This window comes from Rhagoletis pomonella, unplaced genomic scaffold (genome assembly GCF_013731165.1).
Source record: "Rhagoletis pomonella isolate Grant_MI unplaced genomic scaffold, Rhpom_1.0 Rhpom_scaffold_00007, whole genome shotgun sequence".
In the NCBI taxonomy this organism is placed as follows: domain Eukaryota; kingdom Metazoa; phylum Arthropoda; class Insecta; order Diptera; family Tephritidae; genus Rhagoletis; species Rhagoletis pomonella.
In genome coordinates, this window is record NW_023458561.1 from 14,575,393 (window position 1) to 14,598,035 (window position 22,643).

The window sequence follows — 22,643 nt, forward strand, 5'->3', positions numbered from 1 at the left end:
AGAATATGTCTCCGTACAGTGTTTTTTTTTAATATTTGCAATGTTTTTCGTAATAAATTTTTTTCGTTAATTTTTAATAGAAATATAGTCATTCTGCATCAAATGGCATATAAATTAATGAGTCAAAGTTTTTACAAAATTTAGGAAGATTCGACAAATTTTCACCAAAATTTTAAACATTTAAACCAAATTTTTTAAATTTTTTTTTATAATATAGTATAATAAAATTCAAGTTTTAAGTGGCTATAATCTACCGTTGATTTTTGAGAATTTTTTTACTGACGCTCTTCGGTATTTTTTCCCATACAAAAAAACTATCACGCATCCGCTATATGGAGAAAATTAGCAGCATCATCAGCAACAAAAATATATATATATTATAGCCACTTAAAACTTGCACTTTATTATACTAAAAAAGCTACAAAACTGCCCACTCAAAAAAATTCTAAAAAATTTGGTTTAAAAGTTGAAATTTTTGGTGAAAATTTGTCGAATTTTCCTAAATTTTGTAAAAACTTTAAATCATTAATTTATATGCCATTTGATTCAGAATCAACTATATTTCTATTAAAAATTAACGAAAAAAATTTATTACGAAAAACATTGCAAATATTAAAAAAAAAAACACTGTACGGAGACATATTCTGGCTAGTGTATATACTTTTGTTTGTTTTTAATTTATTTTAGAAAAAATGAGGAACAAATTGAATCCATTGTGGTAAACCAACTGTACTTTGAATTCTTGTACAAATATATAACTTTCTCGTGATTCCAGAAAACTATAAAATATAATAAAATATTACAAAACTATTAGCACCAATAGCTGACACTCCGAATATACAAATAAGCCACAATACTCGCTAGTGTAATTTTATAATATTGTACATACGTTTCAAAAAATAAATAAGCATTCAAAATCTAAAAAAATACATTTTTAGAACAAAAACGTGTAATGTGCAAATATAGGACTTGGCATAAAACGCACATTTCATAAAACGTAAGTTTCATAAAGAGCACGCAATCCTTTCATCGAAAGGGGTCAAAATCCAATGCAAACAATCAGCCTCAATGCGTGAGTCCTATATTATGCTAAATTGTACGACTCGACAACATTGGCATTGTCTACTGTTGTGCAGAAATAAGTAAACGACGAAAATCGGCGAAAAAAATGCAGTGCTGCCAATTTTTCCGTATTAATACACTAGTCGAGTGGAAATTTTAGGCAATGACGTGAAATTTTCGATACGATTCGACTCTCGAAAAACGACTTGCATTCGGCACGACTCTCGCAATGAGGCTGTATAATATGTTTTCAAATACAATGTTTGACTGAAATTTTTTATATATACAGAGGTTAGGGTGCTTTTTTCCGAAAAAAAAGCTCCCTGAAAATTTACTCGCCAGGCTTGCAAAGATTTTCCATATAAAATACACGTAAACTTAGATTTTTTTTCTTCAAAAGTCTACAGCTCAGAGGCATTTTATAGTATAATCTTGGTCAATGATGGGTTTTCTTCAGAATTGAATGCTCTGCAAAAGTGCTCATTTCGGTGTAATCCTAACCCCCCAGGGGGAGTACGGGTAAATTTTTTCATGAAATTCTAATTTTGCCCCTATCTCGAAAATAACAAGAGCTACAGAAAAAATATAAATGACAAACTTGTAGGGCATTCAATTTCCTACAATATAGCTCTGCAATACCAAATCGCTAATATCCACATTTCTTGAGATATTAGACTTTGAAGTTGATCAACAATTTCTACAATTTAGCTTAATAGTCCATGCAAATTCCACACTACCTCAACTTTAAAGCCCAATATCTCAAGAAATATCGATGTTAGCGAATTGGTGTCCAGAAACCTTTTTTGTAGGAAATTGAGTTTCCTGCAAATTTGTAATTTTAATTTTTTCTGTATCTTCGAGATAGGGGCAAGAAAGAACGAGAATTTCATGAAAAAATTTGGTTTAGTGACACGTACTACCTCGCTGGTGGGAGTTTACACGGCAATGAACGCTAGAGCATTCAATTCTGAAGAAACTTTACGTGTATTTTATATGGAAAATCTTTGCACGCCTTGGGCGAGTACTTAATTTTTTAATATTAAGCGTTAAAATTTTCAGGGAGTTTTTTTAGGTGTTTTCCACAAAATTACGAGGTAGGTGTGAAAAAGAACAATAGTTGCAAACAAAAAATATACATATTTATTAGTTTCCCTTCACAGAGTTCATTTGTTCTTGAATCGCTATTTTAAATTACTCCCGCTAAATCCACAATACGCTTCGTTCCCCTAGTTGCAAGGAAAAACAATGCCGTCACCATTAGGCTATTCAAAAAAAAAGTTTTACGGATACCTTAAAATTTGTTTTCGTTATTTATGGCCTTTTAACAATTATATTGAAAAAATTTTATTGAGCGTGAGGCCGTTTCTAATGAAAAAATGTCGTGGAAAAAGAACAATAATTTACACATAGGTTGAAGTTTTAGCTACTACCACATCTCCTCATCAGACATCTTCTCCGCGGTCACTGGGATATGAACCATTAAATACGGCCTCAAGCTCAATAAAAATTATTGAGATCTTAAAATAGTTTTTACCATTATTATCTTAAACTAGATGATGCATATTTCCCTCCAACAGGGGGGTTTCGAACCCCTATACTACAAAAGTACAAACTTTTTCCAAGAAGTCTAATTAAAAAAACTCGAAATTTTTATGAAACTTTTTCGGATTCGGATGTTCGGATAGTAAACATTAAATACACAAAACAAAATTAACCAATACTTGTTTAAAAGCATGTTCACATTATCGTAATTTACGGCTCATTTATAATTTATAAGCAAATCATGCTGAAACAAGTAATTTCGCTTTGTAAAATCTGTCAATAAATTAAATAGCAATAACGTATTATCATAAATCAAGAACCAAAAGAAGAAAAAAAGATTTTAGCCCCCACTGTTGAAGAAATTTGAAAAAATGCCTAAAGGTATGCGACCATTCGTTTATACTCGTGCTATAGAAATTATGAAAGAACATGTGAACGTACTTGGTTTATGTGAAGTAATTTGATCGAAAGAAAGTAATTTATGGTTTAATGTGAACATAGTTTCAATTCATAGTTGAATAGTTGTTGTACCATTTTGATATTGTACTGTACTGTTTTACTATTTATAAATCATTTTTAAACTCTTTGCCTTCCACACAAGCACTTACACAGTCCAGTACATCATTCAATTTTGATTTCCACTTATTCTTCTTCTGCTAGCTAATTTCTGCTAGTAAAAGTTTCACTAGCAAGTAGTCTGTTCCTTTGAACTTCGGACTAACTGTGGAACTGTCAAACTACAATTTTACTCTCTCAAGTGAGAGTAAAAGAAGAACAGATGCAGAAGTGCACGGGAACGCAAAAAGCACTATTTCCAGTAAAAAACGTCAGTCTGTATGTTTACATGTCATTTGTACAACACTGATTTGGCGAAATATAACTAACTAATTATTAAAAACTATACATATTCAAATATTTCGTTGTTTACTTCCATATTTTTACAAATATATGGTTCTTTGCTTACACTGCTTTCTGTTTTTGTTTGCACATGCAAATCAGCTGATCGTTTGACACTTTTCATGAACTTACAGAAAAAAAAACTCCGGACTAAATCCTGTAACTTCTGACTAGGAACAGTTGCTCAGTTATTCTCTCAAAAGTGTTCCCACTTACAGGTTTTATGTCAATAGGAACGACTTCCTGTAAGTTCTGACTAAATCCTGTAAACCGGACTGCTATTGGAACAGACTAAAGAATTTTCAGCTCTCCCGTGTTGTTACGCTCTCGATTCAGTGCTCTCTTGCAAATTTTTTGGGTCATTATACACTTTTCCAGTAAAAATTTGTAGGTTCCAGTACAAATTAGTACTGACTATTGGTCACTACACAAACCTTATTCATCTCTTAGTATCGATACTATCGAATGGTGAGACCCAAAACTATCGAACATATCGAATGATCGAACCATCGATAGTTTTGCAGCTCTATGTAGTATGTATGTACTTATAAATTTAAAAAGAAAAAAAGCCATAGCAACAGAGGCTTTGGACGGACCGCCGAATGAGGGTTGGGTTAGATACGACGAAGCAGATTGGAATCTTATAATGATAATAACCCAAAAAACATTTAGGTTAGAGAACGACTAGAAAACGATTCGAATTCGAATGTGTTTCTCTAAAGTTTAAAGTTAGAAGACGATTAGAGAAACTGTCGAGAATTATAGCATTCTCTACAAAAAGGTGACTTATTTCTCAACATCGAAAATGAGGTTAGATATCTTATCGTATTCTAACGTTGAATTCTAATTAGTTTCTAATGTCCAGTGTATTTCATTCTCTAATCGAATTCTAACAAAGTTCTCTAACCTGATTTTCGATTCAAAAACTACATTAGAATTCTAATGTAAAATCAAAATATTTCTCTAACGTTAGAGACTGTTTGCTGGGAATAGAATGGCGCTAATACAATGTTTTAGTGTTTGGCAGAGCTTCTCCTCGGATTTGTGTTCTAACAACGTTGGGTGTCTCCGCATGCCGGACACTCAGGCAAATGTGCCAGCGTCTAGTCTGCTCAGGTCCGAGTCGTCTCCGTCTCGTCCACGTCAGGTGGTTGTGTGTCCAGAACGGCATTCAGAGGTCTGGAGTCTACGTAACTTGAGACCGACTCCCTGTGAATGCCGCTCAGGGCCTTTCGATATGCTGTCGGGTCCAGAGGTTCATTTATGGAGAGCGAGAAAGCTCGGAAAGGTAACCGTTTACTTTCGAGCACAAGTCATCAATTCCGTTCCCGGATGGCATTATCGAGCAATCGTCAGTGTAAGAGACAATCGAGACTTATTCTGGTGGTTGAGGGAGCTCGGAAATATAGTAGTTAAACACTAATGGAGAAAGTGGAACCCCTTGTTTTATATTTCTCTCACAGGGTCGGTTGCGGTTTGGGCCACGTGTTATCTGAGTGTTTATGGCGTTAAGTGCTGTTGTTGTGATGTGCACTTTACGGAAACCATGCTGGGGTCAGGTAGCAAGGCCTCTAGTGTCTTCGCTACCAGGGAAAGGAGTGTTATCAGGCGATAAGAAGGTGTATTCGAGCTGCAATTAATGCGGCAGTGTTACTTTTTATGAAAGAGCACCACGTTCTACGCGAAAATTTGGGCGATTCTGCTTACATCAAGCGTTCGAAGAACAAACTTTTGACAATCAGTCAGAAACATAAAAATTTTTACTGCGCAATTTCTGCAGCATTTCAGACGATTGTCAGTTGAGCATCAGCAACATATCATCAAGAAAGCAACAAAGCTGCAAATGTCTGGAATGACGATAGTGGCCATTGAAAGGTTGCGAACCTTGGCTAAATAGTCTGCACCTGCAGGACCGAAATTTTTCAGCTTCAACATGCATATTCCGTCGGGTTCCATGACTTTGGAGGCTACGCCAACGGTTCTGATGCTGATAGCCAAACCATGGGTAGACGAGGCAGCGACCGTACAAGAAAAATGCAGCGATTTAGAAATGCAGAAGTATTTACAGCTACCCCTTATCCCCAGACATGAAGATCCTTTAATTTGATGGAAGCATAATAACAAAGAAACAACAAAGTGAACTCAGAAAGAGTGTTTAGTGCATCGGGTAGCATTTATGTTAAAAATAGAAATAGGTTGTTTCCGATAATTCAGAAATGCTTCTTTTTATAATGAAAAATATAGAAATTATTAACTTTAATTACTAATTAGATACTATTAAATTTGATTATAACAAGTAATTTTTAGCAAAAAAAACCGACTTAAAATATATATATATATATATATATATATATATATATATATATATATATATATATATATATATATATATATATATCTATATATATTTCATGATCCAATGATCGGATCCAAACCAGATTAGTATGGGACCACCTCTGAGACACTACCTTTCCGATGCAGAAAGGATTATCCGTCGACGTGGTCCAAAGTTATGCGGTAACATACATAAAAAAAATATATTACGACGAACTGATAACCTCCTCCTTTTTTGGAAATCGGTTAAAAATACAAAAAAAAATCTGAACTAGATTTTTAAATGCAATCAATCTTCTATAATCGAAATCCGGCCGGATACGCCGCGAATTTACTTTTTGACATATACATTTCGAAGTAATTGGCAGCTTTGCTCCAATCTGTTTAACAATTTATGTAAACAAACTAGCAAATGCTACTAGCAAATCGCGTACATTGGCTAAATGAGTCATGTGATCTCATGAATATCGTTCAAATGAACCCCGTGGGGGTTCTATATATTTCGGGTGCAGCGTCATCCATTGGGTCCCTTTTCTGCAAAACCTTTGTTTGTAATGAAATGAATACGAATTATGAATTCCAATAAGATTTTATAAAAAATACGCATTTTCTAAATACCTAAACTCCAGCGGGTCCATTTTTAGCAAAGGAATTTTTCATCATCTGTTAATAAATACGACTTTTATAAGTAACTCTACTCCAGCGCCACCAGCGTGTTTTCTAGTAGCCTATAATAGGACCTCCGAGAATTTGACTGGGCTCTATTGATTGGTTTTTGAGTTTAGTCCGAAAAACGGAAATGGCTATCATTTTTTTATGTATGTAATCTTCATTATCCTGAGTGTCGCCCGAAAAAAAATTCACGAGAAAATTTTGATTCCCCCCATAGTAAGTATATGGAAACAAAAAGCGAAAAGTGAACCGGTTCAGGGAAGATGAAACTCATGATAAGGCTGAATATGTTTCGAATGAAAAAAAAATCATCATGAAAGTAATAAACGTTTCGAATGTGTATTAACAAAATAGGTTCATAAATACGGCTTTTATAAATAACTCGACTCCAACACCATTAGCGGGTCCGTTTTTCGCAAGTGCTTTTTCATCATGCTTACGAAATCGGTTCAAAAATACAACCTTTATAAATAACTCTCCACCCGCGCCACCTAGCGGCTCTATTTTTGGTAAACGTATTTTCCATTATGCTGAAACTATACATTTTGAATTTGAAAGAAATCGGTTCATAAATACGACTTTTATAAATAACTCGACGACTCGCGCGCCACCTGGCGGGTCTATTTTTGGTAAACGTGTTTGCCATCATGCTGGTAGCTTACATTTTGAGTTTAAAAGAAATCGGTTCATAAACACCTACCGAGTTTTCTGGTAGCCTATAATAGGACCATATATGCATGGTATAACCTCTGAAAATTTGACTGAAATCTATGCAGTAGTTTTTGAGTTAACTCCAAGGCAGGTTTGTTTTGAAGCATGATTTGCTCACTAAGTCTAGGTTCAGACAGAGAAACTTTTGTCGCGGCAACTCTCTACTTGTAGCAGAGGGAGTTACGAGGAAGGGGGAAGGGCACCGAGTTGCTCGTGCTCGGGCTACACGCTTTGTGCTCTCGTTCGTCTGAGTAATTCTAGTTGGCCGTTCACAGCTGACAACAACAACTGTGTACAAAAGAATTGCTCTGTGTGAACGCGAAGGGCAACACCAAAAGAGAAATTGCCGAAACTGAGCAACAAAAGTTTCTCTGTGTGAACCCAGTCTAAACAGCACACATAAAACCGCTTTCTCGCTTTATTTTCTTAGTTTTCTTTACATTCGGCTAACTTATAGAAATCTTTTCAAGCAAATTTTCGATCTTATTGCCACACCTGGTATAATTTCACCAAACTCACTAGTAACCAGAGTATACAGTAAACCAGCCATTGAAGTATGCTTATTTGAAAATTAATACAAGAAATATTGTGCAGAGGATTTTTTTGTCATTAACCCATAGGTAACGACTGGTGCAAAAGTACCCTCAAATGATGATATATTTGAAATGTAAATTTGATCAGCGAAATTCGGAAAAAAAATAATAATAAAACAAAAATATTGTTAATTACTACATGGGAGGTGAGCGTGGTTATGGACAGATTTCGCCAAAATTCAATACTAACCTAAATTATACCAAAGGTAACTTCGGCACCGACTTTCGTCAAAATATCTAAATTTTGTTCGAGTTACAAACAGACACAACTGAACCAATTCATCTCGTCATTTTGAATATTTTGATATATATGTATGTACATACATGTATATATATTAGACTGCATCACCAAAAAAAAGTTGCAGTTTTTCCGCCGGGATTTGTTATATTTTGATTTGTTATATTTTAAGAAGTCCACCAAAATATTTCGGAAAAATATTAAGATTTTAGTGAGCTGGACCGATTTGAAAACACCTCCAAAAATGTAGTTTTTTATGAATAAAAATGGTTTCTTAAAGAACTTTTTGAAAAAAGTCCCCTCAGATGACATGAAAAAGTCCCCTCAGCTTAAAAAATCTCCATAAAAATATTTAAAAATCTTTTCAACGGAATCGTAAGAACGAGATTTTTGATGCTGTTTTTTACTTTTTTCAAAGATTGATTTACGAAAACCTTGAATAACTGGGCCAAAACTATTCTGATGTAGACTTAAGGGATCTCAGTGGAAACATATTTTCACACTGTTTTTATTTCTGTCCATAAAAAAGTCATTCGTATCCCAATTTTTTATTTTTCAAATACCAACACATCTTAATTCAACTTTGAATAACGTTCGTTCATCCTACCTTTCTCTGTCATCCTTTGAATGAGTTTATTAGCAAAGAAATAAAAACGATGAAAAAAAACCTTTCCAATGACACCTCTTAAGTCTAAATCAGAAGAGTTTAGGCTGTGTTATTAAAGTTTTTCTTATACCAATCTTTGAAAAAAGTTAAAAAACAGCATCAAAAATCTCATTATTACGATTCCGTTAAAACTTTTTTTTAATTTTTTTTTAGATATTTTTATGCAATTTTTTTAAGCTAAAACTGTTTTGACATTTGAGGGCATTTTAAAAAAAAAAAATTTTTAAGAAACTATTTTTATTCAATTAAAATTCCATTTTTAGAGGTATTTTCAAATCGGTCCAGCCCACTTAAATCTTAATATTTTTCCGAAATATTTTGGTGGACGTCTTAAAATATAATAAATTTTATAATTCCAATGGAAAAATAGCACCGATTTTTATTTGTATGGGGAGTGATGCAGTCTAATATATATACATACATTTTACACGGTTGACAAACGGGCTTGCTTATCTGCATAAGCCGTCTTTATTTGCAGTAACTCATGCATTATCCCCTTTCAAATATGAATAAGCGGCTGAACAAATACATACAAATTTCGTGCATTTGTTCGAGCATCGAGATATAATTTTGTGTACATATTTCATAAAAGCTATGGAGGTATCCACTATAAGAGTGGTATATTTGAAAATTAGAGAGTTCTACCTTTAAACTAAATGATTCTCGTTTTACCCCCTAATGGATGGGACCATTTTCCAAAGTTAGCCCACCATTATTCACTCAAAGTTGTGTTCGGAACACGGTATGACTTATGTAGGAACTGCATCCGGTCATAATCGCTCACGCTTAACGCCTGATTTGCTTGGGATTTTGTTTTTCTCGTTCCCTTTTTTATGTGACTTGAAAATATTTTTCACTATAAGAAAATATATTAAAATTGTGTACATTTCCATAAGTAACGTAACTCTTATTCTTACCGTTTTTTCGGGCAGGCTGTAGGTGTGTTTTTGGTAAGTGTATTGGGTTTTTGGTTCAGTGTGATAGTGTATTTTGATTAAATTGTAATAGAAATAAATGAAATTGTAATAGAAATGAAAGAAATTGTAAAAGATAAAAGCAAATGCCAAAAAAAGGTGATCCCAGCTGTAGGCATTTTTTGGCAGTCAGCTGAGTGTTTTTACTTATGAAACTGTACGAAGAAAGATGTCAACCAATACATTCAAACAAATTGTCAAATAAGCATATTTATATTTTTTGATTTGTCTGTCTGGATTACTGCCCACCATGCAAAACATGAGAAATAGGCAACAATCGTCAATGGCAACAAATTGGCGACTCACCGATTTATTGCTGTGGTGACAAATCGGCAACATCACTTCATTCATGTCAATTTTGAATAAAAAAGTTCTCAAAAATTCCAAAACTTATGAATATGGCGTCAATAGTATTGGCCAAAAGCATCTAAATTATGCCCAAGGACAAGATTGATAAAATAGGAAGCCTCACAGCGAGAAAATGAATTAATTCCGATTGTAAGTTGCAATTTGGTATACAGAAAAATAAATGAAGTATTAAAAAGAATAAAATTATTCCAAATATCGCCTGAAGCGATAAGAAAAAGACTCATTCAGGCAATAAGAAAACGACTCGCCCAGGCGAGTTGCCTTCGGCGGACGTTTTAGAGCGACCGGTAATAAGAAATCGATTCGATGGCAATATTACCGGCAATAAATTTGTTTCCGAGGGCGACACGTTTTCTTATTGCCGGCAACACAAATTGTTTGGTGGGTGTTGTTGTTGTTGTTGTTGTAGCGGCTACAACAACCCCGCCCAGATCGGTTGGTATCTCAGTCGTTGTCGTCAAGTTCCACTAACGGCAACCCTAGGAAGCGTGCAGCTTCTGCGGGGTTTGCCCATAAGGACAAGGTCGTTAGGGATGTCGGGTTTGCCGGGCATGCGAAGAGATGTTTCGAGTCATGTGGGGTCTCTCCGCATGCCGGACATTCATTAGGCACATCCTCATTCAGCCTACTCAGGTAGGAGTTTAACCTGCTGCAGTAGCCGGAGCGAAGTTGTGCAAGTGTGGTGCGCGTCTCCCGAGGCAGATGAAGCTCCGTCTCGTCAATGTCCGGGGGTGGTGTGCCTAGAACGGCATTCACAGGTCTAGAGTCTACATAACTCGAGACTGAGTCCCTGTGAATGCCGTTCAAGGCCTGTCTGTAGGCTGTCGGGTCCAGAGGTTGCTTAATGAACCTCTGGACTTCGTCCGTTAGTTCATATAGATGCCTCCTGACGTGCCTAGGCGAGGGCTCCTCTGCAAGCAGCTGTCTGCACGGGTGGCCACTTCTGTGGGTCCCGATCAGGAACTGCTTGCAGAGCATTATATTGTGCTCCTTTACCGGGAGCATTTGCGCCTCGCCGTGCAGGTGGTGTTCAGGCGTCATCAGGAGGCATCCCGTCGCTGTCCTCAGTGCGGTGTTTTGTGCGGTCTGTAGCTTCGTCCACTGCGTCCTACTAGTCCCAGGCGACCACACTGGCGCTGCGTAGTTCAAAACCGGCCGGCCTATTGCCTTGTATGTTGCCAGCAACGTTTCTTTGTCTTTGCCCCAAGTACTGCCGGCTAGCGACTTGAGGACCTTGTTGCGGCTCTGTACTTTATTGACAATAGCGGTTGGTGGGTGTATACTGTGCTAGTGACATTAGAGATTTGACACTCCCTTACAAAAGGTTACACACACCCTCACCCAAACATAGTGCCCTGCTAAGGGAGCTGATCTTGTCAAGCGGGAGCTAGACAACTGTTTTCTTTTTTGAGCAAACCTTTTATTATTGAATCATGGTTTTGAAGCGCATTAACATCAAAAGAGACATATCGGCATTTTTCCAGATTACGATGAAAGGAACTTAACCATATCTTTTTTGTGAAGTAATAGTGGTCTAAAGTCAACTCATATTTGTCAACAATTCGCATTTGAAAATGTTTGGACGTTCGACCCTTTTGCATTTAGTGTGCGATATGATGTGTGGAAATTTTAAGTCCATAATATCATAATATTTTGACTTAATATATTTGTGGAGCTTGTGCGATATGTATGCACATACATGTACCTATGTATTTTGAGGTATTCTTTAAGTCAAATTGAATAAAAATCTGAAGACAAAGCAAACTCTTATCTTTACATTAAGTGAATTTGGCGAGGGTTAATTTTATAGCATGCAGAGTTCGTAAAAATATAACTTATTTGGGGTATTCACAACGTTATCGTAAGTGTCGTATTGTTGTATGTCGTAAACTTTAAACGTATAAAAAGTATATTAAGGGGGTTCGCAAAGTAAAAAGTCATATTATGCATTTTCGCAGTGTTAAAAAATAGTTGGTTGTGGTTTCACGTTCTCTAAACATTTATTTAAGCTTTTAAAGCTTACCACATACAACAATACAACACTTACGACACCGCTGTGAATCCCTCAATTGTATATTGTAAAAATAATTAAATACCGCATGCTTGATTTCAATCAAAACTGTATCTAAAAGCAGTTGGTTGGAAGGCAGTTCTTTATTTTGAAATTACTGGTAAGCATACACAATTTTGTAATAAGCCTACATACATATGTATAAGAAACATGGGAACTTTTCTTGAAACATTGAATGCTCAAGAGAGCCTGATCGCGGTTTTTAAATTTATTTACTATTCTTGCTTTACCTGTTATGCATTATGGTATAACAATCATTTCAGAACTAAAGGTGCTACTACATAAATAGTGTTCAAGCATTTTTTTGCAATTCGTAATGCCAAATTTCCTTTAAAACATTGAAATGACAAAAAATGTGTGCCATTTGGAAACAAACTTAATTAGATTTATACCAACGTAATGCCCAACTTTGTCATTAAAATGACCAGTGGAAATTCGGCATTAGGAACCATTTGTGAAATCGCGGGAATACATATACATATGTACGATTTGTTTTTTTAATTTGGTTCGTGATGTCTGTATACGGGGACTACTTATATAAAACACGTGGGTAAACTTGTATAGGCACGAGAAATTACGACGTTCTTACATTTTAAACTTTTCCCAGCTTAAATACTTAACCACTGCTTTACAAGCCTTCACAATTCATGATCAATGAAGCGTCCTTCTTTGGCGAATAGGCCTTAGCCTTTTCAGTTTCTGCCACTTGCATCGATCTAAAGTTTTGGTGTTAAATAATTTTTAAACTTGTTCAAAATAAATTCAATGAAATTAATCAAAATAAAAAAGTTTATAGTAACTCGATTTTAAAATAAAAAGATCTATCGCACGCGAAGCAAAATTGTAAATGTAATATGTTAACCTTCTTTTCGCCTTACAATTTAAGCATTTTCCTTAACTTTCTAATCAGCTTACCTTAACTTAGTTTTCAAGGAGTTGATCTCGCGGTTCATTGCTTCTTGGCTCTCAATCATGTCTTCACACTCACGTTGGTATTTGCGTTTTTGAGTTTTTTCCTTCTGCAACTCTTCTTCGGTTTCGTCAAGATTTCGTTTAAGTAATTTCATACGGCTATTAAGCTAAGAAAGATAAAAGTAATGGTTCAGCTGTGTTTCATTTAGTATTCATAGAATTTACCTTGTCGATTTGCTCCTTGTATTGGTCAGCGTGGCGACGTTCATCTTCGATATTCATCGTAAGTTCCTTTACCTTTTTATCCATTTTGCGGTTAGCTTTCTGCTGCAACAACCGTTCTTTGCCTTCATTTTCTAACTGTTCTTCTAGATTAGATATCTTGGCTTCTAGAGTTGCAATTGTAGCCTTCACTTTAGTGCGCTGTGCCGTCTCAATCTCAGTTAGTTTGGCTTTGAGCTCTTTATTTTGTCGCTCAAGTAGTGCACGTGTATTTTCGTTCTTTTGCGAATTCGATTTTTCATTGGCTAATTCGGTCGAGAGTTGCTCTATGGATAATTGCGCCTTGCGACTACGGTCTAATAGCACTTCTGAATTCGATTGCTCCTCTTCCAGCTCTTCTTCTAATGTGGCGATTCTCGCTTCTAATCGTCGCTTCTCATCGATCATAAGAGAACCCTTACTGGCATTATTGGAAATTTCTTCTGCAAGTTCATCACGCTCTGTTTCTGCAGAACGGCGAGCTCTTTCGGAACTGGCTAAATCTTCGGTTAACTGCATCACTTCAGCTTCTAAGGCTTTCACCTTGCGCTCAGCTTCTTTGCTTGCAGCCTGTAATTCTTCTTTCGCAGCTTTAGCTTCTTCAGCATCACGCAAAGCGTCTTTAACCTGAGCTTGCAGTTTTTTCGCATGCTTCAAAGCGTCTTCTTTCACTTTGTTATGCATTTCCATGGTTGTTTCAATTTCTTTTAGATCCCCTTCGAGCTTCTTCTTCGCTGCCACAGCTGCAGTGCGTTGCTTGCGTTCCTCATCTAACTCAGCCTCCAGGTCCCTTAACTGCTTAACAAGACCACGGCGTTTTTCTTCCGCCTGCTCTTCTTTCGCTTGTAAATCACGTTCGAATTGCGACCGCAGCGCCTGCATGTTCACTTCCAGGCGCAGCTTTGCATCTTCCGTCAACTGCAAATCATCTTCGAGTTCCTCGTTTTGAGCCTTCAGTTCAGCCAGCTGCGACTCCAGTGCACGCTTTGCCTTTTCCAACTCGTGAACATTCTTATCGGCAGTGCCTTGTGTGTTGGCCAAATCATCAAGTTCGTTTTGCAACACTTTTCTTTTGTTCTCAAGGTCTTCAATTTTATCGTAAGCTTCATCTAATTCGCGTGTTAGTGAAAGCACCTTGGTCTCCTTTTCACGGGCTTCCCGCTCCGCAGTGTCGCGCTCTTGAGCTATCTGCTCAGATATGGCTTTCTCCTCAGCAAGAATTTTATCGAAATTCTTTTGCTTCTTTTCTAAATCAAGCACCTAAGGGTTAAAATTATTAAACAGACTTGTATAACAAAACTTTAGTAGTCGTAACAAACCTTTGTACGTTGTGCTTCCAACTCAATAGTCGTGTCCTCAAGTTCCGATTGTATCTTCTTCTTACTCTTATCTAAACGATCATTTTGCGCTGTTAACTCCTTTACTTGCCTTTCCAAAGCTTCTATCTCTTTATTCAAGCGCTTCTTGCCCTCCTCCAATTCTTTAGCAAGATCTGCATCTTCTTCTGCTTTCTTTTTAATATCTTGCATTTGTGCTGTTACTTCGGCCAATTTACGCTCATAGTTCCGTTTCGCCTCCTCATCTTCTTCAAGTTGCTCCTGCAAGGCCTCCTTTTCCGATTCAAGCTGTCTTAGTTTTGAGCTCAGTGATAACTTCTGGCGTGTCTCTTCCTCGAGTAATTGCTGCGCTTCTGTCAACTGGGATTCCATATTACTGGCAGATTTCACAGCAGCAGATGCTTTCAATTCAGCCTCTTCCAACTGATTGGTTATATTTTCTGTTTCCTGCTGCAGTTTTGTGCATTTCTCTTGAAGCTCTGAACGTGCACGTTCTATTTCAGCCAGTTTAACCTATAAAGTTAAAAAATTAACAGTGTCATTGTCTGCGCACAAAACAAAATGAAATTTAGTTCTGGCAGTGTTTTTATGTTTTTGAATAGCTAAATTTAAGTATGGTTCAAGCCGAATTTTTTAATGATTTTCCAAGCGATTTAATCTCTAAAATAAATTTATCTTATTTGTGGATGTGTGTAAATTTGATTATTTGCAATAAACTTGTAATTTTACGTTCATATACCCACTTTAAGTGTATATTTTTATTCCCAATAATAATAATATATTGGCGCTTACACAATATGTTAGTGTTTGGCCGAGCTTCTCCTCCGCTTTGTGACGTGCGCCTTGATGTTGTCACACAAAGAGGAGGGACCTACAGTTTTACGCCGACTCCGAACGGGGATTGTATTTTTATGCGAAGCCGTTTCTCATGGCAGAAATTCACTCGGAAGTGTGCCATTGCCGCCCGAGGGGCGAACGCTATTAGAAATAAAATTATAGTTTAAAAAACTAAAAACTCGCTACGTATCTTGAGAATGAAAATCGCTGCATCTTTTAGGCGCATCATTATTACATAGTTACATCCCAAGCTAATAAAAGCGAGGTAAAAACGTTTTTTTTTTTTTTTCTTTTTTATGGTAGTCGGAACCTGGGCTTGAACGCAGGCCCTGCGGAGTGGTAGTGCGCACTGCTTCACCACAGCGGCCCCCCAAAATAAATAGCTTGAAAATATTATGGTATGGTATTTTTTTTTATAGACAACAGAAAGCGTGAACGGGAAATCGACTATCTCGTTCACTAACCGCAGAGAGTTGACTTTTCAACCAGCTACACTAAGTAAGTATATTATATCTTATTTTTTACTGCAAACAGTATCGGTCATATCTATAGCACGCCATTTCAAAGTGATATTGTGTGCCACTTATGTTTATTTATTTATTTTTAAGAATTTTCAATTAAAATACAGTTCCTTCTCTAATAAAACCCATATAAACCCAAGTTTAACAATTTGCAGAAAACTACAAAAAAGTGCAAGAAATTATCACCCAAATTTCAAACTTTTTTTCTCCGAAGTGTTAGAAATTTTTTGAATACACAGTTTTATAGCCTAATCAATTTTAGCCTGATAATGTGCAAGTTTCAAGTGGCTAAAAGTTACCGTTGATTTTTTAGAATTTTTTTCGCCAAAGGTGTTGGAGATTTCTTCCATATACAAATAAATTGAGTTTATTCATTATATGGAAGCCAATGCGACAAAAAAAATTCCAAAAAATCAACGGTAATTCGTAGCCACTTGAAATTTGCACATTATCAGACTAAAATTGAAGGGGCTAAAAAACTGTGTACTCGAAAAAATTCTAAAACTTCCGAGAAAAAAGTTTGAAATTTAGGAGAAAATTTGTTGCGCTTTTTTGTAGTTTTCTACCAATGGTTAAACTTGGGTTTATATGGGGCTTGTCTGAGAATGAACTATATTTTAATTGAAAATTCTTAAAAACAAATAGATAATTAGTAGTGGCAAATAATTTCACTTTGAAATGACGTGCTATAGATATGACCGATACTGTTTGTATGTATGTGTGCTTAGAATACATTATCGTCATCATTACAAAAGGTTCTAAGTGACAATTTTGAAATTTCATAGAACTAAAAAATGCTTGCGATTGACCTAATTGAGGAGTTTTTTTTTTACTTTGCCAGTAAGTCTTATATTTGTTTTATATCGTCCTGAGTTTTGGTTTGGGGACACTAGACCGTTTCGTTATTTCAACTTTATTTTTAAATATACAGTTTGCCGGGCGGAAAAAATATGTATTTTGGTCTAAAAATAAGCTTTGCAAAATTTTATTCGAATATGATAACTCTAAGTACTTGCGCGTTGCATTTGCAAATTTAGAAAACCATTGCATTCAGGAAAAAAAGTTTTTAACAAAATAGTTAAAAATCGTGAATTTTATAGTCGCTTACTATATAAAATAACTCACAGAATCTGAATATGAGGTGAAAAAATAAAAAAAAGTAGAATAGGTTTTAAGAATTTGCAAAGTCAATTTTTCAAAATTTCAATTTTTTCCAAAAATATCCGGTTCTGATTTACGCATCGCAGATTAAAGGTCTACGAAATCCCTATGAACTTCCCATATAATGTTTTACAATCAAATTATCAGTTCAAGAGTTATCTGCAAATTTATGGATGAAATCGGACACAATTTTAAGTCGCATCGATATTCTACTGTGAATTACACCCAAAAAGCTGCAAACTTTTTGTTCTTATTTTTATGCTATACTAGCTTTTACCCGCGGGTTTCACACCACGTCTTTATACAAATATGAAAAATAATTTATGTAAAGCAGTATTTTATTTCGGCTCTAATTTTACCATAGGAGAATACTGAAGGACAGTTGTATAGCTTGGGTGTTATGTAATGTAATGTAATAATCACTTTTTGGCACAGCAGGTGTTTTTATTTACATTAAAATATCTCCAATAAATAATATATCGTCGTTTAAAGTACAAACCCGCGTATCAACAAAATGCGAAACCGCGTATTAAGATAATTGAGGGATTCACACGCCCCCCTTTTACAGACTCTTTTATATATATACCTTACTAAAAGCACCTACCATAGATATGTCTGCATGCCAAATTTCAAGTTCATGTGACTTACGGTTCCGAAGTTATAGCTGATTAAATAGTTCACGCCTATGGGTATGGCATTAATGAAATTAATTTCATTTATCTCGACACCAAGTTCCAGTACTCTACCACAAATATTTTAAGAGATATACAACATGAAATTTTAGTTAGTATGGGAGGTGCCACGCCCCTTTTCCAGTACTGCCGATTTTTCTCTATGCCTATAATCTTCCCGGGATAAAAACAAATAAGTGTGCAAAGTTTCGTGCGATTCCATGTCGCGGTTCAAAAGACATAAGGTAATTAACAAACAGACATTCACATTTATATATATAGATAGATTAAAGCTTATTTAATTTCAAAGTACATATATAGATCCAAATCTTTTGCAAATCGATTAGAAAATAGAAAAGTTATAGCAAATTTAGTAATTAATATTGAATTCAAGCAACGTATCGATACTGTACAGCACATTTGATCGTAAATTCAATTAAAATATCATTTCCATTGGCATGTTATGCACATCGCAATTAGAAAAACAGCTGACAAAAGTTTTGTTTTATTAAGCAATAGTTTGTAACAATTGTGACGAATTATTATGCCTTGGCTGGTTGAAAAAGTAAGATAATTTTTTTTTTTGTATAATACATATGGGGTATTCCATGACTAAGTGAGCCATATGGTCCAGTTACAAAGTTACTTATAAAACAGGTCCGTCTTGATTAATCATTAGTTAATACCCCAAATTACCACAATTAAAAAAAAAAATCTTGCAGTACTATTTAATTTCAATTTAGGCTAATTTAAAACTTCAGCAGTAAAAAACTTTACAACCACGAAAATATTGTTTGATACAGAAAGCTTTGCAAAATCAATTGTCTGTAAAAGTAAAATGTGTTTGAAGTGTTGACTAAATACCTCGTGTTTCCAGCTTTTAAAGAAAGTAAAACTCCGTTTAAAAAAGGTAAGCCTTTTAGTTATATTACAGTTTAAACTAAACAAGATTCTCCACGTCCAACCCGTGACAATTAGGTACAATTTTCGCTTTTCTTAGCTTTTGGATTTGGGATATGGCTGTAACTTTTTAACTAGTTTGTAATTCCGCTATAAATCCTTATTTAATCTGTTCTGTTCCATTCCACCGGATTGTCTTAAAATTATTAGAAGTTTTATCGTGTCCCCCCCGTGACAGTCACGGGTTGGACATTCATCATTGGTGATTAATAGTATATTCAAATGAAGAAATTGGTAAATTTTTATTCTCTCCAAAAGATTTACGAGAAGTTTTTAGTATTCGGCGTGGATGTTTTGTAGTTTTTGCGATTCTTAAAGATTTGCCAAAACCCATTTTAAAAATTCCGAGGTTAATTTTTCTTTCCAGAACGATGGCTAAAACGACATCTGCTGACCGAATGCGAAAATTTAGACAAGAATTAAAGAGCAGACCCGAAGAGTTAAGAAGGCACCTTCTGAAAGAACGAATGCGTGACAAGAAAAGACGGGAATTGCGAAAAGAAAAAGGAACACGTTGTAAACGATTATTAAATGAAAGGCGATGCAAGGAAGCTCAGAAAAAAAGGAACTATAGAGCAAGAACAAAAACTCTTACACAAGCATTGGGTGATGAACTTTCGCCACCGTCGCCATCATTAGGGTCATACAATTATGCGCAGACGCTAGGCAAAGCAGTATGTAAAGTAAAACGAATCCTACCGTCTAGTCCAAGCAAGAAATTGGCCGTTATACGCAAACTAGTTTTGGAAAATTTAGGGAATGATGTTCATTTAGTTTCCCCAACGAACAAGAACAGTGATATGAAAAATGCCTTATCTGAAAAGGATAAAGAAAATGTAGTCAACTTTTATCTGCGTGATGATATCAGTCGCCAGTCACCGGGTGTTAAGGACGTTAAATCTATTAAAAATAAAGAAACGGGAGAAAAGACTTTATGCCAAAAGCGATATATGAATTTCACTGTAAGAGAAGCTTATTCTCTCTTCACTAGCGATAATCCTGAAATGAGTATACGAATTTCAAAATTTTATGAGCTTCGTCCCTCCTACGTCTTATTACCTAGCCAAATGCCCCTTAATGTCTGTGTATGCAAGTACCACGCCAATTTTAATTACTTAGTTGAAGGTATAGCCGCCAAATTACCAGGGTTCCCTAAAACAGGTGGCGATCTTCTAAACGAAATTTCATGTGACGTCAATAGCGAACAATGAATGCTTGGAAATTTGTGCTGAATGTGTCAGTGATCTGAAAACTCTATTGCCTGATAACGATACCTTGTACCAATCTTGTAGGTGGAAGCAGTGGTCTGATGTAGAAGGGAGACCCAATGTAATTACAATTGCGGGTACCATTGGAGAAGCTATGGAAAAATTGCAGCAGCAACTTCAACGATTTAAGACCCATGTATACGTAAAGAGAGTACAATATAATGCCTCTTTAGAAGCGAAGCGTAGTATACCAGCTGATGTAGCAATTTTGCAAATTGATTTTGCTGAGAAGTACACCATACTCTCGCAAGATGAAATTCAGTCTGCACATTGGAAACATAATCAACTTACCGTATTTACAGGATGTGCTTGTGCATCAGCTCAAAATGTAGTGAGAAATATTAATGTGATTGAACTATCAGAATCAGAAATCAGTGAGAATAAAGCAATGCTTGAAAGTAGGTGGCACTTTGCAATTGGCATTCCAAAAGTCCAATCACACCCATACTTCACAAGTGTCAACCAGGAATACCTAATACAACGCCTTACTTTTAAATCAAAACCAATAAAATGCGGAGCTTTCAAGACAAGCGTTGCTGATGTATATTCTGAGACAGATGAACCCTTGGCCTCTCTCATCAATAATGACTAAGCGCTTTTATTTGTATCATGTGGAAACCTCCGTTTCATAAAGGAAGTCGTACGAGTCCCACCCGTGACAAACGTTGCCCCGCCAGTGACATCATAAATTCAACTTTTTAAATGATAAAACACTATTTTTTGTTGTAAATTTGGTTACTGTATTTCTTCTCAGTCCTTTCTGTGTAATAAAATACCTTGTTTAAATAAAAATGTGAAATAAGTTCGCAGACTTTCTGATAAAAATTCAGATACTAAAATCCAGTGTCTTTTTTTTTTGTCCAGCCCGTGACAGATAATGACTCAGTATTTTCCGAAATAAAATAAAATATACGTAATTTTTCACTTCCTACTTACTCATCAATAAGTGGACTACGTTTGTTTATATCAAAATATATTTAAGCTGCGTATTTTAAGAATATATTTAGAAAAAGAGTGAACATTTTGCTGTACAATTGTCCCACCCGTGACGGTGGAATACCCCATATGTATTTATTTATTGAATCTTTCTTTCGAAACTAACAATAAGTTTTCAAATCTTACAAACTACTATTACATTTAAAATTTCTGCGGCAATGCTTAGAAATTTTTTATTTTTTCATACATATATATTTATTACAGCTCTTGCGGCTGTCGGAATGGACAAGATTCCGAGCAGCAGGATCGCTAGATATCGTGCTGGGCAGGCGGTCTGAAAGGACGAGTTCCAGAGCCGCACTGCCTGGACGGGTGGAAAGGACTAGTTTCCACGCCGCGCCTTCGCTTCTCTATATTTAAGTAATTACAATCCAGTAGGCTGTGTTTGGTCGGAAAGGACAAGTTTCCGAGCCGCACTGACACTGGTGTTGGGTAGTCGGTCTAAAAGGACGAGTTCCAGAGCCGAAATTGATATATTGCGGATATCGAAATTTATTATGTTGTGCATCATTTGATAATATCGGAGAAATCCTTTCTTTTTAGTCTTCTTGCATATCTCGGGCTAAGAAGATCTCTCGCTAGTCGAATTGGATGGTTCATTAACCGTGCTGAGTAACTGGTGCTTAGCCCTCTTATGTCCTCATGCACCGTAGATCTTTGTGGATATTCGTATTTTTTATGTACCACGGTACTCCGCATATGGCGCGTAAAATTTGCAGTCTCTTCCATACACTATTTTTTTTCGAAAGTACTTTACATGGAAAAAATGCAAAACACCTTCAACAAAAAAACTCTCAAAAATCAACGCGATTTTTGACTAACTCCGAACTTTCATTTTCTTTTAATTATTAATTAATTTAATGGGCTGCAAAACTGCATACTCAAAAAAATTCTAAAAAATCTGATTAAAAAGTTGAAAATTTTGTGAAAATTTGCTGAATTTTCGCTAGTTTTGCACAAAGTTAAAAAATTTAGTAGTCCACTTGCAAACAGCGTTATGTGATTTTATAATAGTAAGCCATAAATTAAAAAAAAAACGTCTACAACAACAAGTAGCATCCAAATTGTATATTTCTTTTTACATTAAAAAACAAAATCGCAGAGTAGTAGTTTTCGCAAATTTTGTATATAGAATTTAAATATAGCGTGTTTTGAAACAGTAAGTTTTATATAGCCAGCTTTTTTAAGCTTTTCGCGTTCTCTCTTCCATGAAGGTTGGTCTGCTTTATTTTTAAGACGTCTTCCACTAGGCACTACCACGTTTCCTTGCAGTTTTCTAAGTTCATCAGAAGATGGAGACTTTTGAACTTGTATAAATACGTACAATAAATATTGTAGCGACTGTTGAAAGTGTATATGTATTTACTTACATACAGTAAGTATTATAGCGACTTTTGCTAGAGTAGCTAACATTTGATGCTATTTTTTTCAGAATATATAAGGATTTTGCACTGTATTGTTAGTGGCCATGAAACTACTTTAAATACCGGTACGTTAACCACCAAAAGAGAAAAATCGAAAAAAATTACATAGCGCACTTTGCAAGTGGACTACTAAATTATATTTTTATGTTTTTTGTTGTAGAATGA

At 35.5% G+C, this 22,643-nt stretch overlaps 1 protein-coding gene across 1 annotated transcript in view; it reads right to left on the reverse strand.

The window, feature by feature from the left end:
• The window catches only part of LOC118742357 (myosin heavy chain, non-muscle), a gene marked incomplete in the record, with an annotated part of 153,781 nt that overhangs the window by 18,307 nt on the left and 112,831 nt on the right, over nucleotides 1–22,643 (reverse strand). The window contains 4 exon segments of the mRNA XM_036474368.1: nucleotides 12,720–12,846; nucleotides 13,046–13,209; nucleotides 13,268–14,563; nucleotides 14,623–15,153. Of these exon segments, the coding sequence (XP_036330261.1) occupies nucleotides 12,759–12,846; nucleotides 13,046–13,209; nucleotides 13,268–14,563; nucleotides 14,623–15,153 (2,079 nt within the window).